Raw genomic sequence first — 18,053 nt, forward strand, 5'->3', positions numbered from 1 at the left:
GAGAGAGAGGGAGAGAGAGAGGGAGAGAGAGAGGGAGAGAGACCCCTTGAAGTGTGCAGGTAGCTCCAGTGCAAGGGAAGGCTTTTTGTTTCCTTGAAGATAGGAGGATTTAAGAAACCTGGACTTTCACTTTAATGGTTTTGAGTATATTAAGTGAGTTCTGGCCTGAATCTGGCCAAATTTGCTCCATGCTTGTTCCTGGTCACCAAGTATTAAAACAAGAGATGGCCAGGCAACTAACATTTTGAGATGCAAGTCAGTAATGGCAATTCACATATTATCTACATACATATTTCCTTTGATCTAAGTATGGTGTCTGGGTCATACAAGAATGGGGGGCCCCATAATGAGGCAGCCTGATGCAGTAGCTTCAGGCGGCATCTCACTGGGGGAAGTGGCAGCACGGCCGACTAACAGCACCTCTAAATCTCCCCCAGCTTCCCACTTGGCTAACAGCTCAGCTGGCAGCCATTATCCCCTTCATCTGGGCGCCTCAGGCAGTGAATAAGGTAGGGACAGCCCTGTATACAAGTCTGCTAAGCTGGGCAGTTGGAGAAGGCTAAATGATGTTGCAATAAATGTTGCAACCTCTGCATCCTTGTAGTTGTGATTCCTCTTCAGTAATGAACGCTTTAAACAGAAGGCCAGAGAACAGGGCAGCTTCAGGCTAATGCTAGGGATCCAAGAGCGCACTACAGGAAAGGCACACACTTAGGGGGCCAGGATTGCACCCCGAACTAGAGCTGCCCAATCAGCAGGGAGCTTAAGCTTTGCTGGTTACAGATCTGTAGCTCTGATTTAGCAGGGAGCATATTGGACCTCTGCAGAGAGACCACTGCTTCCACACAAAGATAAAGGGTCCTTCTCTGCAGCATGCTGACAGGGGACAGGCTTTTCTGCTCAGGCTGCAGCTTCTTTCTAAGGAAAAAAAAAAAAGGACTTTGCATTTTTTTTTTTGTTGCAACTCAAATCCACTGAAAGTTTAATGGGGTGTTTATGAAGCACAGGGGAAAACCGTGAATCTGACATTCAGCAAATATTCTCTCAAGGAGAATCTTCCAGGTGTTTTAAATGCCAGTGACTGATTCTCCACCAGAGAATGCTTGCTGCTTTATAAGTAGATCCTATAGGGTGCCACCAGTGGCAATGATGTCAACATTGAATTTACCCATGAACTAAGGCATGGGTAGGCAACCTTGACACTCCATCTGTGTTAGAACTACAAAGCCCTAGGAAAAGTTAGAATCTTCCTCGGCCCGGCCTCTTTCTCTGGGAGTCCTGCCTGTGGCTGTCAGTGCCTTACAATGCATCATGGGACATGTAGTTCCACAACATTTGGAGTGCCCAGGTTGCCTACCCCTGAAGGCATTAGTAACTAGCTGCTCACCTCTAATAAAAAAAATGATACATTTTATAATTTGTATTTGGTAATATTGTTTTTAATGGCAGCTGCACATTACTAATATGATTTCCGGTAATGTGATTGGCGTCTCGCTGCGAATGCGGGATGACGGCTGGCTGCCCATTAATTCACTTATACTCTGCTGGCATGTGGTTACATCTGACCTCATTCCATTGACTTGTTTACTACTTGTGCCCTCTATGAACCGTCAGCCTTCTGGCTCCATCTAGAGGAGGCCGGCTGCTCTGCGGCAAGGTGAAAGCCGAGCCGAAATAATCATTAATCCAAATAAACTGTACAGCAGAGGCTTTGCAGATTGCAGCCACTGTAGAGCTGCTAGTACATGAAATATTGGCACTCCAGCTGTTGTGGAACTACAAGTCCCATGAGGCATTGCAATACTGACAGCCACAGGCATGACTCCCAGAGACAGATGCATGATTAGGGTTGACATCTGTCCAGGATTCACCCGGACAGTCCGGGTTTTGAATGCTGTGTCTGGGTTTCATGGCAGCAGAAACCCAGACACAAGATGTCAGGCAGACAGGGGCAACCAAAATTAAGATAGGGGCTACTGCCCCAATCGGCATCAGCTGCACATCTTTTGCTCTGGACCGGCTTCTTGATGGTGAGAACTGCGGAACATACCTGAACAATGTGTGTTGGTACGGCCACTCGTAGTCTCTACCAGGGATTTATGTGACACGGTGACAACACTGGAGGGCAATTGGGAGATAGTTGTCACCCCATAACAGGAAGTGTCTGGACTCTATTACGCTGCCAGGGATTGTTCTATGTTGTTGTAAATGGGAGGCAATTTTTCTGATGGGACTTAATCACCCAAAAATCCGTTCTTCATATTTGAAACCTACTATGCTGCATTTGATGACGATGTGTTTTTTTGGACTGTACCAAGAAGCCATAGATAAGGAGACAAGCCTTATAAATGAACTTTGATAAGGAGACAAGTCCTGTCAATGGACTGTACCAACTTGCAATGTTGGGTAGGATTGCACCATGTTGTCATAAGTGAGAAGGAAAGTAGAAGACCAATTTTGACATTGGGCTGTACCAAGAAGCCATAGATAAGGAGACAAGCCTTATAAATGGACTTTGATAAGGAGATAAGTCCTGTTAATGGACTGTACCATCTTGCAATGTTGGGTAGGATTACACTATGTTGTCATAAATGAGAAGGAACAGACCATTTTTGACATTGGGCTGTGCCACAATGCCATAGATGAGGAGACAAGCTTTATAAATGGACCATGGTAAGAAGATACTGTAAGTCCTGTTAGTGGACTGTCCTATGTTTATGATTCAGTTGGCAGTGTAGTATTGTGTTATAAAAGAGGAGATGGTTTTAAGATGGGGCTTTACCATTCTACTATCAATGGTGAGCCAGTTCATGGTTGGACTGTACCATTATAACTTATATGTGGAGGCAATTTTTATGGTTGGAGAATCTATCAAGCGCCTGGTGCACCTCATTTTTTTTTCTAAAGAACACTACCAGCACACACTTTTATAAATGTGGAAACAATTGTGGAAAAGTGACACAACTGAATGGAGCATAACGGAACCTGTAGGCCTTGGAAAGTTGTCAGATGTCAACAATTTGCTTCTGTTTCCTCTGACGTCTTCCTGTATCAGCATGGCTGTTCACCAACTGTGACACAAACACTTTTTAGTGCCTGGACAATGAGAACAATAAAGGATCATGTTAACATTTCCAATGCAGCCGATAATGTTTGCCTCATACATGAGTAATTGGAAAGCTGAACTCGAGCCAGCTACTCGTATATGGTTGGGATACCTACACCACTATGGCCAGACGTTGGTGAACATTTTTCCTTCACACCCATATGAGCTTGTTGGACATTTGATTCAAAAACCACAAACAATAGCACAGAGGTGCCTTACTTTGCAGCTAGAACAGCCTCCACTCTTCTCTTCTGGGAAGGCTTTTCACAAGAGTTTGGACTGTGTGTGAGGGAATTTGTGCTGGTTCGGCATTTGTGAAGTCAGGTACTGATGTGGGACGAGAAGATCTGGTTAACAACTGGCATTCCATTTAATGCCAAAACCGGTGTTGAGGTCAGGGCTTTGTGCAGGCCGCTTGAGTTCCTCAACACCATACTAGTGAAACCATATTTTTATGGAGCTGGCTTTGTGCACAGGGCCACAGTCATGCTGGAGCAGAAAAGAGCATCTGGAGCAGAAAAGGACCTTCACCTAACTGTTGCAGAAATGTTGGAAGCACACGTTTGTCTAAAATGTCTTCTTAAGCTGTGGCATTAGCAGTGCTTTTTACAGGAAACACCCCGAGCTCAGACATTTGCAAGGGTATCCATATACTGTTGGCCATTTCATTTATTTTTTAGTTTTGGATACATTCAGGAAGGGTCTTTAACAGTTTTTCCTTTTTTCCTGACTTTAGTTAAAGTCCGTCTCTACCCCTGAACTACAAAGGTTAAGCGGCCATGATTGTCTAGGGGCTGGAGTAAAGCAGATTTACTTACCTGATCCCCACCCCTGCTGGCTACAACAGGGCTGCTAGACTGGTCCCCACAGCCTCTTCTCCCCTGGGCTCCGGAGGAACAAAGAGCTCCATGCTATCATACCTAATGCAGGTTCTGAAGATCTGACATAAGGATCTGAGGGACATTCCACCACCCTGAGCAGAGGAAGATAAGGTGAGCGCTAACTGCTGGGGTCGGGGTAGGGATCAGGTAAGCAAATCTACTTTACTCCAGCCCCTAGACAAAGACGAGCGCTTAACCCACTGCAAGGGTACTTATTTGTATGGCCGAAGATGGGCTTTAATTAAGTCCACATTGTCCTCATGGTTTCCTGAAGTTCTACCCAGATCAATACAAAACCATTTAAGGTTTATTTAAACTGTTATTACCTAGACATCATATATGACTATGACATTGGTTTGGTTTATGTGTAAGAATTGTGCCCACACAATTTAACCTTTAGGTCAGGGAAGGCAACCTCTGAACTCCACCTGTTATGGAATTACCATTCCCATGAGCCATTACAAGACTCTGAGAGACAAATGACTCCCTAGAGGCAAAGGCATTAGGGGATTTGTAGTGTTATCACATCTGGAGTGCTGAGATTGCCTCCTGCTGGGCTACATATTGGGAGATAAAAGTTTTCTTTAGCTCTTGGCGCTAATGGCTGCCAGCTGAATAATTAACTTGCTGTTGCACACTCAAAGTTTTCAACAGTTTATCACAGTTTTTTACACAGACTTGAGGGGCTGCTCATCCAAGGCTCTGGGGCTTCCACACCGAACATAGAAAACAAAAGGGAACAGAGCGCCACCTCCGTGTATAAAATAGTTTATTACAATAAATGAAACAAGGGATAAAAGTACTCACAAACAAACGTTTTCATCAGGCTTTAACAACAAACGAAAGGCCACACTGTGTGTTAACCCAACATGGTATCCCCCCGACTATGGCATGATTCTGATGAAGGGGGCTTGCCCCTGAAACGCGTCAATCTTGGCTGACTGCGGTCGGTGGACGGTGATGTGACCGGAGGCTACCGTGTTACATAGTCAGGTAATACAATGTTGGGTTAACAGACAGTGTGGCCTCTCGTTTGTTGTTAAAGCCTGATGACAACGTTTGTTTGTGAGTACTTTTATCCCTTGTTTTATTTATTGTAATATTGGCAAATGCCTAATCAACTGGCTATACCTCGGGTAGGCAATATCAGCACGCCAGCTGCTGTGGGAAGTTCAGGTCTCATGAGGCATTGCAAGTAACTGACAGAAGCAGGGGCAGATGCATGGTGGAATGTGTGCTTTCACCACAGCTTGAGTGATGAGTTTGCCTACCCCTGCTTTAGGTGAGTAAAGCTTGTACTTCTTAAAGGGGTTCTAAACCCTCCATTTTTTTTCCTAAATCTACTGCTAGCAAACAGTAGATATAGGCAAAAAGTAAAAAAAAAAACGCTTCAAAAGCGGTTTAAACTTAACTTGTTTTCGCTGCGCGCTCCCGCCCGAGAATCCGAAACTGCTCGGGCGGCCGCAAAGCATCTTGGGGCGGGCGCATGCGCAGTTCAGATTCTCGGCCGGGAGACAAGCAGAGACGCAAGGTAAGTCTGTGGACGCGTGCACCCGCATGCAGACACCGCGGGATCGGAAGTGCCTGCAAGCAGAGAGGAGCCAGCGCTGGATCGGAGAGCCGCCGCACCGCTGGGGGGACAGATGAAAACATCAGGAAAGAAGAAGATCGGATTAAGAGACATCATTTAAGGTAAGTGCTGACATTAACATTGGGGGAGGGAAAAAAAATGATCCTTTAATGTCACTTTAATAATCAATTTTAAAAATAAAAAACATACGTGGGGTTGCCAAATAAAAAAGCACAGCAGTAATTCAGTTTGCAGTTAGTTACATTGTGGACTTTTTGTATCTATTTTTAAAAACAATCTGTACTGTAGTGTGTGTGTGTGTGTGTGTGTGTGTGTGTGTGTTTACCTAAATAGGAATGTAATTATTAACAGAAATCTGTTTTCTTCCACTTGCTTCAACTCTCCTTACCTTCTACTTTTACTAGTTTGGTCACATGATTGGTTACTTATTACAGGTCGAAGGTTAGGAATTCACTGATGGCGCAGTTAAACATCTTGAAGGTGTGTCATCTTGAGTAAAATGGTTTATAAGGATTCAGTGTTTGTTAAAGTTGCAGAATTGCCTGAAATGAAACTGTCAGTACCTTTGTAATGAGGGTAAAGCACCAATAAATAAAGTAAAGTGGAGTTTTGTTGAGAATAAACGCAATTCTCTGCCGCTGGACTATAAAGTTTTCAAGGATTTTGTCATTGTTTATTGCTGATTCTTATCTGCTTCTGTTCTCAAGATATGGCTGCAGACATTACCAGCACTTTTATTGTCACTTGTTCATTTCAGTGCTGTATTAAGAAAAGCAGGAGCCTCTATATCTATTCATTCCACCCAGAGTCCAAGAATGCATCTCACCAGACTAAACTCCTATTACAGGGGATGCTTATAATTTGACTGCAAGCACTGTGCACACTTATGGCAAGAGCAGTGAGCCAAATGCACGCGTAAGACATTTGTGGGGGCACTCTGTACACAGTCGCCTTGCTGCTATGAAAGCAACATTTGCATTTGTTGGTGGTTTTTGGATTTTTACATTTGTACAGACATCGATCAGAGCAGGATGTGCATTCAGTGACACATGGTGGGCATTATATACAGGGCCGGATTAAATCTCTGCTGCCCCAAGGCCAGGTTCCTCAATGCGCCCCAATAGTCCAATATTCGCTCACGTTGGGGGTGTAGTGTTCTATGTGTAGAGTGTAATAGAATTGTATTATGATCATGTCCTGTGTTTGGTCATGTTGGGGGTGTAGTGTTCTATGTCGAGAATGTAATTGGATTGTGTTATGATAATGTCCAGTGGTTGGTAACGTTGGGGGTGTAGTGTTTGTTCTATACAAAGAGTGTAATAGAGTAGTATCGGGATCATTTCCAGTGGTGGGTCATGTTGGGGGTTGTAGTGTTCTATGTATAGAGTGTAATAGAATAGTATTATGATCATGTCTGTAGGTCGGCCATGTTGGAGGTTGTAGTGTTCTATGTATAGAGTGTAATAGAATTGTATTATGATCATGTCCAGGGGTCGGTCATGTTGGAGTAAACAACTGTACTTAGCATGCATCAAGAGTTAAGGAAAATACTTTTAATTTTCACCTTTTAAATAGGAGTATTGATGCATCAAAGCACCTTCATTTCTACACTGAGTGGCCAGATTATTATGACCACCCCATCAGTACTTCGTTGGGCCGCCTCGTGACTCCACGAGATGTTGAAAGGTGATGCGAGGAATCTGACACTGCACTGTTGCCCTTCTGTTGTCTTGTAACTCTCCATTCTGCAGTAACATTGACTAGTCGCTGACGGCCACAATTCGCACGTTCATACCCAGATTTTCGGCTGACAGTCCAGTCTTTAAACACTTTAACAACAGCTGCTCTTGAACATTTAACAAATTCTGCTGTTTTGCTGATACTCGCTCCATGACTCCGAGCGCCAACAATCATCCCACGTTCAAAGGCTGTTAAATCGTGTTGTTTACCCGTATCTTCAGAAACCAATCACGTCTACTGTCGTGGTAAACAACCTGCTTCCCTATTTATAATGGTCTGGCCCTCTAGCAACTTCAGCGCCAAATTATAGCTAATTAGCCTACAAACGTCAGGTGGTCATAATAATCTGGCCACTCAGTGTATATCAATGCCAAGGACCAATTAGAAGTGAAGACATATTCATGTTCAGTTTATTGGTAACAAATCTGTGTGTGTTATAAACAAATGCACCAGTGCTGCAGAAGCTTCAAAAGAGGTGTAACATCTTAGGGACCTATATACACACACACACACACACACACACACAATAGGTTGGACTTGATGGACATGTGTCTTTATTCAACCTCAAATACTATGTAACTATGTAACTATGTAACATTCTGCATTGTGGGACAGAAATATGAATCCCATGGCAGACCCAGTGCAGACCATTAAATAATATTACCTTGCCCTTTATACTATTTTAATTCCAAAATTCCCTTTAGCATGATTCGGGTTAAACCTCCTGTATTGCCAGCGGTAACCCTTGTGACACCATGGGAACCGGCCTGAGATTTGGAAACAGCTGGCACATCTTAAATGCAAGATTTTTTACTTTGCTGTATCCAAACTCCAATCCGTTATAAAGACAAATTAGCGATTGGATACATTTCTCCAAAAACCTATTACAAGCAAATGACCTGATCAATCCATTTTGTGCATTGGGATTAATCAGATGTCCTTTCGGGTTGGCTGAACTTTCTATAAATGTCACGTTCATGATTAAGATCTGGACTAAAAACGAGATTGATGAATAACAAACTCTTGGTAATGATCCAGCGGGAGATTTACAATGTCAGATAAAACACTTAGACTGAATGGCGGATTTCAGTAGCTTCTAGAAAAGGCGACCTGAGACCACAGGGAAGGAAGTGATTCGTTGCAAGCAGAAAATCTTAGAATACCAAAATGTCCTACCAACTTGCTGGACAGTAAATAAACACCCTAGAGGACTTTACTTTAGCTCACTCCCTCTACCGGCGTTGGGTGTACCGTCCGAATTTCTTTTGCACAACCAAATAACAATTTGACTGGCCACGAGACCTTTTCAGAACTCTGTTAGTTGCCCCACGTTATTGTTGCGTGAATTGACACATCTACAGAGGACATGTTCCTACTCGCCAATCAATCAAACTTGGATCACCCATGTTAGGAAGGCTCGAAGCGGAAAAAAATAAAATAAGCGGAGGGCATACATGACTGGGTGTATAGGGGAGACGAGCTACAAAGGGGTTAACGAGGGTTCGGTCTTTGAACAAGGTCACTTACCTGATTAGACAGGTCAAAAGGTTAGGTGGAGCTGTGGTAGGAGGGTCCTCTCTTCAGCAGTTGGAGATTGTCTGACGAGGAGTGAACTTCCCTCCCCCCCACCCATTTTTGTGGTTAGGCTCTGGGTAGTTATGCGGTTGGGGTCATTGGAGGCCATCAAATAAAAGGTGCTGGTGGTTAAGGTTTGGGGACCTGTCTTGGTATGGGTCCTCTATTCATGGTGTAAGATGGTGAACACTATTGGATATTTTGAGTGTATGTGGTCAGTTGGTGGTTGTCCCAGAGGCAGTGTGTTGCGGCTGGGGGCCTAACATTTGGTAGTATTGCCGCAGGGAACGGATCAAGAAAAGGTGTGGCCTTCAAAGACCTGCAATTTTGTTTATGTAATTCTGATGGATGTTGAAATTGTTTATATATAGTTATATTTTATATCAAATTATTTAATAAAAGGCTGCTAAGGCCATTTTATGCCATTTTGGAGTCTGGTCTGTTTTCTCCTTACAGGGACGGATGGTGGATGGTCTTGGTGGATTGTATTAGGGGAATGAATGGGGAAAGAATGGGGACATCTATGCTACCTACCTTAGTCATGTAGTATTTTGAATAGGGATTCAGTTGCTTTTAAATAACCTACTCTTTCATATGTGTTTCTGTTTCTTTGTCCTTGTGTTGTATTTGTATTGAATTAGATTACAATACATTTTAAATTGTGAGTCTTCATTAATGTCCTGTCTATAGGTATTCATGCTCCATGTGTTTTACTTTAAAGGATAACTATGGGGTTAGGGCTTTTCCCCCATAGTTCTCCTTAGGGTAACGAGAGAGACACAAACTAGCATCCTCCCGTCACCCTAAGCTCAGTATACGGCAAGCTACAGCTCGCCGTATACTGAGACGCCGCAGCTGAAGCGGATCCCGACAATTATGTCTGGATCCGCCCAGCTGCGTGAGTGACAGCTGGCTCTGCCTATCTAAAGGAAGAGCCAGCTGTACCCGCCCCCTCCCCCATCCGTTCCGCCAGTCAGCGCTGGAGGATTGGAGCGGCGAGGGGGGAATCCAGCCACTCCCCTGTCACGGCAGAGAGCAGTGACAGGATCGAGAAGTGAGCGAACGCCGGTATGTGTTCGCTTACTTCCCGATCTACTGAGCCGACCTGTGACAGTTTAATTGTCACAGGTCGGCTAGAACTATGAGGTGAGTGAAAAGCAGTCACCTCATAGTTCTCCTTTAATGAAGTTGTAAAGTCCCAGCACATCCTCTACTGTTATAACATCGGCATTGTAATAGGAATACATAGGAGAGTTGTTTCTGATAATACAATCAAAGCTTACTTTAAAAAATCCCTTTTATGTAGTGAGTGTTGCCTTCCGTCTTCCCATCACTTCCAACGACTTCCTGGATTCCCTGTGTGCTTTGCGTCTCTTTCCCTGCTGCTTGCATGTGACGCAATCTCCATTTCTGGAGACTACATAGCAATGATAATGTTACATTGTTTAGACGTTGAGTTGTAGTTCAGAAGGAGACTGTCTTTCACAGCGATATTGTGTCAGTGCATTGAGCAAGTCCATCCTATGAGCATCTTCAATAAGTAAGTTTACAACCTTCTAGATGGATCTGGTTATTAAGAGAGGGATAGAAATCTATTTTTTATTTATCTTTTGACCTTAGATACCCTTTTATCTTATATTTACTTTTTTTTTTAATGCAGGTTAATAAAATGTCCGGACAAGAGTTCAACCTGGTCGAGGGGAAGCCGCTCTTGACAGAAGAGGTATTTCATTTTAATTTTTCTTTTAAGAGAACCTGTTAGAGCTGGAGATACGATCTCTTTAAACAGCTGAGTATTGGTGTTTCTTGATAAGTACTCTTTGGAGCTGATTGGCTAAAGGATTAGAGGAGGGGTGGGCAAACTCCGGCCTTCCAGCTGTGCCTTAACTACAAATCCCATAATGCATCTGTCTCTGGGAGTCCTGTCTGTGGCTGTCAGAGCCTTGTAATGCCTCATGGGATTTATAGTTGCACCACAGCTGGAGGCAGGGGCGTCCCGAGGCAGGGGCGTCCCAAGGCAGGGTGTCACCCGGAGCTGGTACCGGGTGACAACCCTCAGTGACGCCATTGTGCAAAGCTGAGATTGTTTATCAAGTGTCGTTCAAACCAAATAGAACCTGTATCCTAAATATGATAGTGCTGATGATCAATCCATTCTCTATTATATTGCAGACCCTCCACCCTTATCCTGGTCATAGTCTTCGCCTGCTGTGACAAAGCCCGTCGCAAAGTGCCACTAAACTACATACTCCTTGGATTGTTTGTAAGTGGAATATTAGGAGCAAGTTTGCATCAAAATAGATTTTTTGTTTCAGCTGCTATATTATCTTAATTAAAAAGAATGAACCCGGTTCTGCAAGATAGATAGATAGATAGATAGATAGATAGATAGATAGATAGATAGATAGATAGATAGTAAACTCGCTCCTAGCCTTGAAATATATAGTAACTGTACAGTCTCCCTTTATATTGTAGAGCACTGCACAAACTGTTGGCACTATAGAAAGCCTGTATGATAATAATAATAATAATAATAATGATAGATAATTATAAGGGTGTCACCCGGAGCTGGTACCGGGTGACACCCTGCCGTGACGCCATTGCACGTGACATCATCATGCTGTTACCTTGGTGATGGATGCCGGCAGAGAGAGGAGGGGCATACCTTATCCCGCCGGGTCCCCTCCTCTCTTGAGCAACTGTCAGCCTTTCGGTCCATGACCAAGTGCCCGGCTTTTCAACACCCCCCTAGTGACGCCACTGGAGGACTGGAGTTTGCCCACCCCTGGTGTAGAGCATGTTGACTTTGTCATGTGAATTTTCACTTTGCAAAGAATTCCGTCATGTTCAAGGAAAAGTGAATTTCCGCTTGGCTTTACCTCATTCACTAAGCTAAATGAAAATTCACTAGGCAAAGTGATCACCCTCTACTCTTTTAGGGCTAATTCACTCTTGCACAGAGGTCGGTGTATTGCATAAAATGTCCGAATCACCCAACACCTTTGGCCACTGAGCTCTGGGATCCAGATGTTTTTCACGGTATATGGACCTTACAGTCCATGTGAATGAGCCTTTAATACATCAACCATTGTTGTATATGAAGAATCACTTGGATAGGAATAGTGGTTGATAGCAACTGATCCCAAAATGGATGGAACAACCCCCTCTGTATACAAGTAGCAGAAACTAAGACCAAGGACCTCACCTGTAATGTATACATTTGGTTTAAATAGGCATTTATGTGCCTATCAAAATTTCAAGTTGAGCTCCTTGGTTCTAATTAGGGATTTTATTTCCCTGAAATTACAATAAAAGTTGGGAGATTTCGGCCATATTTTGCCATTTTGGTGAAATACATCGGAGTTTTTAGGCAAGGCGAAATGTAAGTGTAAACCCGAAATCAATTTGTCATGTTTGGTACCATGGCTCACTCTATACAGTTTTCTTAAGCAAATACCGTCATTTTAAGCTTCAGTGTGATAGCAGTAAAGTTGAGTGAAAAAAAAATCAATAAAAAAATTATTAAATAAATACAAATGAAACAAATAAGTAAAAAAATAATAGGAAATAATAGTTAAAATAAAAAAAAATAAAAAGGTGATTAAAAAGTTTTAAAAATAAAGAAAAAATAAAGAAAAATTATAACTGACCCTGCTGCCCCCGCCATCTGGTTGCCATTATCCATGGGGGGGGGGGCATTTGATGTGAAGGGGGGGGCATTGAGGCACCTGGCCTTGGGGCAGCAGAGAGAGTAAATCTGCCCCTGACTGCGGAGCAAAGTATTTTTTTACATTTTTGCCCAAGCACTTACAGTCTTTATCAATGCTGTTCGCATGGCATCACCACTACATTGAGCTGAGGAACGTAGGAATTCCTATTTATAAAACAGTCCCTAGGAGGTAAATGATTAGTCTTTTTGAGGAAAAAGATTGACTAGAAATAGTACTTCTTGCTACACTTAAAGAGCTTAATTTATGACAGTTGGACATACGCCGGGCTATATACTGGACAGATGCCATTTGAACCGCACTAGCGCCCCCTAGAAGTAATTTCCCACACTCGTAATTGCCATCTAGGGGCACTAGTGCCATGCCAACTTTTATAAATTACCCCCAATGTGTGTATCCAGGAATTATGGAAATGTACTCACCTACCTCCCCTCTAGATCATGTTCCAGTGTGTAATATATATATATGTGTGTGTCTTTTAACGTGTTCTCTTAGTAAGACACAGCTTTTATCACACTCTATGACATCATCTATGACTTTATGACATCGTCCCCAGGCTTATAAAATCCTTGCAGGGGCATCTGCTGGGACGCTAGTCCTTTCTGATGCATGCACACCCCCAGAGCTACATCTACCGAGACACACACAGTGTGTGGGCTGGCTTTTGGGAATCAAGTCAGTAGCAATGTTTTGCTGGGGAAGAAATATATGTGTGTGTGTGTGAATATGGAGAAGGACAGAAAGGGACGGGTACAGGCAGAGTTCTGCAGTCCAGCAGGGAGGGCTAACAACATTGTTTGGGATTTCATTGCAGCAGAAGCATTGTGCTGTCAGCCCAAATAGTTAGGGGAGCTCACTGGATTTCTGACAGACCAACAGATAATTTTCTGCACTTGCAGCCTTTTTAAAGAAAACAAACATGGCAAAATGTGCATGATTGCAGAGATTCAATGAGTCAGAGTGATTACTTTATCAGTCTGCTGCTGCTCTTTTACTGTCCAATCAGCAGATATCTACAGTCTGCAGCCATCGTGAAGAAATTAGTATTATCTGCCTGGCTCTGCTCTGCTATATCTTTTTTTATCTTTCTATTTAGCTGTTTGTTTGGAGGTCAGCTTTATTCTATATGTTGATAGAAATCTCCTGTGTACCTCTAGCCTGGTAAGGTGGCAGCCAGCAAATGGTTAAACCTTTCAGATGCAAGGAATTAAAATGGCCTGTGTAGCTGAGCCCCAATGGGCTAACTACGGACAGGTCCACTTTAGAAAATCAGTATCAGAATTAAAAAGCTGACACTGACCCTCCATTCTCTGGGTGTGTTTGCCAAACGGTTTGGATGTGAGCAATTTTTCAGGAATTTCCTTCAGCCTCGTGGCCTCCTACAGCCTGGCTTCATTCGCATCATCGTTCAAGGGAAACAGTGATAAAATAAACATGAAATATGAGCGCAGGAAAACATGAGATCAGACAATGAGCAATGGATAGATCGCATAGCTCTCTCTGACTTGCCCGGGCAGGCCACGTTTAGGAACCTTGTCCCCGGAAATTGTGCCTTTTCAAAGAAAAAATAATAATGATAACAATAATAACAACAATATTAATAATAATCATCATAATAATAACAACATGCTTTAAAAAAAAAAGTGGGACAGACCTAATAGACCACTTTTTCAACTGCCACTATGGCTATGGGGTGCATTTATAAAAGTTCCACTTGGCAAATATCCAGATGGGTGCTGTTTGCATGGCACTAAGCCCTCGTTCACACCTGAACGTTTTGTAGCGCGTTCTACGCTTGACGAACGCTCTACAAAACGCTAAAAAATATAAATCCCATTGTATTTAATGGTCTAGTTCCCACCTTGGCGTATTTCCGCCCGTCCCTAACGGCCCACGCCTGAAAAGGTACATGTACTACTTTGGGCCGTTTTGTTGCGCGTTTCCATTGGGATACAGCCAAGTAGCCTTCGGAAACGCGCGTTTGTCGCGGTAAAAAAATGCGCGACAGACGCGCATATGCAATACGCCTAGGTGTGAACAAACAATGCCCCAAGATAGGAATTTCCTCTACTCATCAGCGCCATTTAGGGGTGCTAGCACCATGCAAACAGCATCTGCCCAAGCGGAACTTTCATACATGAACATCATAGTGATATTGGGCTTTGGCCATTCTTCCCCCCCTGACCACAAGTACCGCACCCTCCACAGATGTATACGTACCCCAGCCATGGCATTTCGCAATGCTTACATCCATAATGGAAAGTCTTACCTTTTCTGAGCTGGCTGAACCTGCACAAATAATCCTCATAGACTTCCATAGGGGGCGTCTACTGATACCCAAGACACTGGAAAAGTGGTGCATACAGTAGATGTCTATGGGGATCTACAACACAATCAGTGCAAGGAATATTGTATCATGAAACATGTTTGGAAAGATGAACAAAGCCATTAAAGCAAATCTGCCACCATGAACGAGACTTGCCACTGCTGACCTCTCCTTCTAAAATTCTGTATACAGAAATGAAAATATGTATATATGTATATGCCACCAAATGATCAATCCTCATAAGTTTTTTTGTTTTTTTCAGGGAATAACTGTACTGTTGCAAGATTATGAGATTAAGGTAAGAGATCAAATTTTTTGGCTACCTATAAAATTCTGTGTTTATGTGATCATTTTACATTTACTACATCTGCTCTGTTTGATGATTACAGTTCTAATAGATAATGTAAACGATAAAATAATTCATTATCCTAGATACCGGTTGACCTTATTTTAGAGAGATAGTCCCTCTGTCCTGCATACAGGAAAGTGTATATAAACCCTCAACAGTGAACTTCTCTTATTTGCTCCCTTTTGGTCTGTTAAATACAACATTGAAAATGGTTTGTTATCCGTTTGATAGATTCAAAACAATACTTGTAGATGCTGACAGAAATCCAGAGAACTGATACGTTTTCATGCTCTTTTGCTGTGCCGCTCTCTTATGAGTATCACTGTTCCCAGCTCTCTCTGTTATAGAAAAGAGGTGGGGGGTGTTTTGTAGCAGTGTTACACTTCATGTCCTATGGGGATAACACTGCTTCTCCATAGCTACAATGCACTGAGTGAACGTTGTCACCCTAGGACAGGAAGTAGGTTACCGGCAGGTTCACCAGGTGAGAATAAAGGTAGCAATGCTGACTGTATATATGCAGAACACCTCCCCCTCTTCTCTATAACATAGGGGGGGGGAGGGGATTTGTAGTCTGCAGAGATAGCTGGGAAGTATGGAACTGATAAGAGCACAGCACAGGAAGTTATCATTTTTGGCAGGATTAGTAGTTTATTTATTTGCATTTATTGAACAGATTTAATAAAACGCTTTCAATGGTTTATTTAACAGACCAAGAGGGAACAAATTAGAGAAGTTGATCATTGGGGTTTAAACACACGTTTACATATTTGACTTAGTCCTAGTGCGAATGGCACTGCAGCGCCGCAAAAAGAAAAAAGGAGCGGTCATGACGCCAGGGACCCTGGATGTCTTTGCAGTGCACCAGGCATCCGGGGACATTTACGGAGACGCTCTTTTGTCGGGGCTAGATCCTTCGAAACTCGGACTGTCCCCAGCAAATGGGGCGAATGCTAACCTTAGACTAGGATAATCTGGTATATTAGGCAATTGAAAACATTCTGAAACAATTCAAACACTTTGCCAGCATTGTGTACCAGGCACAAAGTCATTAATGACCACAATAAAGGGCCAGCCCTCCCATTAGTGATATTTCAGTTATAAGCTGGACATTCTGGAGTGAATTATTTCCAGACACTGGTGGTCAGATCTCCCTGACATAGTTCCCGGTGTTCTATCGAAAGCTCCGACCCATAGAGTTCTCCGCCTGGTGATGTCACATCTGGTGATTGCCAGTTGGAGAGCTAGACAGAAGGAGCTACCGTGCGTGTGCTGCCAGTCTCAAGCCTTATATCCCCACACTGCGCCTGCGTGCCTTTCTCCAGGCTTAGAACTCGATGGGTCGGAGCTTTCGATAGAACACCGGCATTTATTTATTTTTTTGCTACCTCGGGGTGCTGAGTGTTGCCATTTATTTTTAGGTGTTTCCATGTTTCTTTTTAAAAAAAATCAAACAACAATAATATACTCAAAAAAAATAAGAATAACAGGAATTTGCATAGGACCCTTTCACACTCTTCAAGAACCCATCAAACGCAGGCTGAAGGCATCTAATGGGCTTCCTGATAATGTGATCACTCTGATTGGCTATCATAGTGATGACATGACTGGAAGCTCATCACACATCTGTCAACATGGAATAAGGCCCATCTCCGTGCTGCTACATATATGCGCAGGATTCTTTTTCTAGCAAATTTTATCTAAAATAACTATGGTATAGATATGGTAAAATCAAAGGCAAAATTGATTATTTGGGGGCAAAATTAACTCAACTCTTCCCTACCCAACAAATCAAAAGCCGAGATCCCACTAATTAAATTATAAGACGCCGCCAGGTGGTTTAACCTCCTAGCATCCAATGAACATTATAAATATATTCACATTTAGGTGGACTTACCCTTTAAGTGTTGGGAAAATTCTGGTAAATTCTGGGATGTGTCTCTAGTATAGTATGTATAGACTACATAAGGGCACAAGCACACCATATAGAAAATCCCATACCTGATCTGCAGGCCTTCCTCAGATCACAGTAGCACATCTTCTGGCTCTGTTGTATCTGCATCCTCCTCTTCCTGGTGATGAATAAGTCGGGCTGTCTATAAGTGTGTCACTGAGTGAACAGAGGCTAATCCATTTATCCACCGTAACATCCCGCAAGCCCCAAATCTTCTATACTTCCAGATCTGCTTAGTCTGCCGATGAAACAAATATAGACAAAGGCCACTGAAGAGGGACTCTGAAGCTAATCTTTTATTTGGGATATGCCAACTTCATAACTTAAAGAGCACTCCAAAATGAACATATTCCTGGATGGGCATAATGGAGGGGAATATAGGAAGGATGTGGATGGGTATTCTATGTATCTCTGTGCCAGCAATCTAGAGACCTTCTAGTGTGAAGTTGAGGAGTCAGCACTCTTCAGTGCTTCCTCTGCACTTGGCTAGGACTGCATAGAAGCCTATTGGGATTTTCCCAACAACTGGCCAGATGTAGAGAGGAGCGCGCCCGGCAAGTGGACGACAAGAGCCAAACTCTACAGATGGAGCTCTCTAGTGGCCAATGGACACCAATTAGGCCTTGAAATTCTGGATTTCATATTAACTCTCTTATTTATACGTTAGCTTTCAGCCATCATCTCAGCAACTGGGTTGATGTTTTGTCCCTTGTTAGGGTAAATCTTCCCAGGTTCAGTTCATAGGAGGTTTGGTGAACCCAGTGTGAAGTTCACAGCCTCTTAACCCCATTGAAGTCCATATA

The 18,053-nt window shown here is 43.0% G+C and overlaps 1 protein-coding gene across 1 annotated transcript in view; it reads left to right on the forward strand.

The window, feature by feature from the left end:
• Positions 1 to 18,053, forward strand: part of NDRG1 (N-myc downstream regulated 1) — a 56,946-nt gene that overhangs the window by 6,034 nt on the left and 32,859 nt on the right. The window contains exons 2-3 of the mRNA XM_018563077.1: positions 10,554 to 10,616; positions 15,210 to 15,245. Of these exons, the coding sequence (XP_018418579.1) occupies positions 10,563 to 10,616; positions 15,210 to 15,245 (90 nt within the window). The 5' untranslated portion in view covers positions 10,554 to 10,562. The remainder of the gene's footprint in view (positions 1 to 10,553; positions 10,617 to 15,209; positions 15,246 to 18,053) is intronic.

The sequence above is a fragment of the Nanorana parkeri genome, unplaced genomic scaffold, assembly GCF_000935625.1.
Source record: "Nanorana parkeri isolate BGI_ZX_2015 unplaced genomic scaffold, ASM93562v1 scaffold629, whole genome shotgun sequence".
Taxonomy (NCBI): domain Eukaryota; kingdom Metazoa; phylum Chordata; class Amphibia; order Anura; family Dicroglossidae; genus Nanorana; species Nanorana parkeri.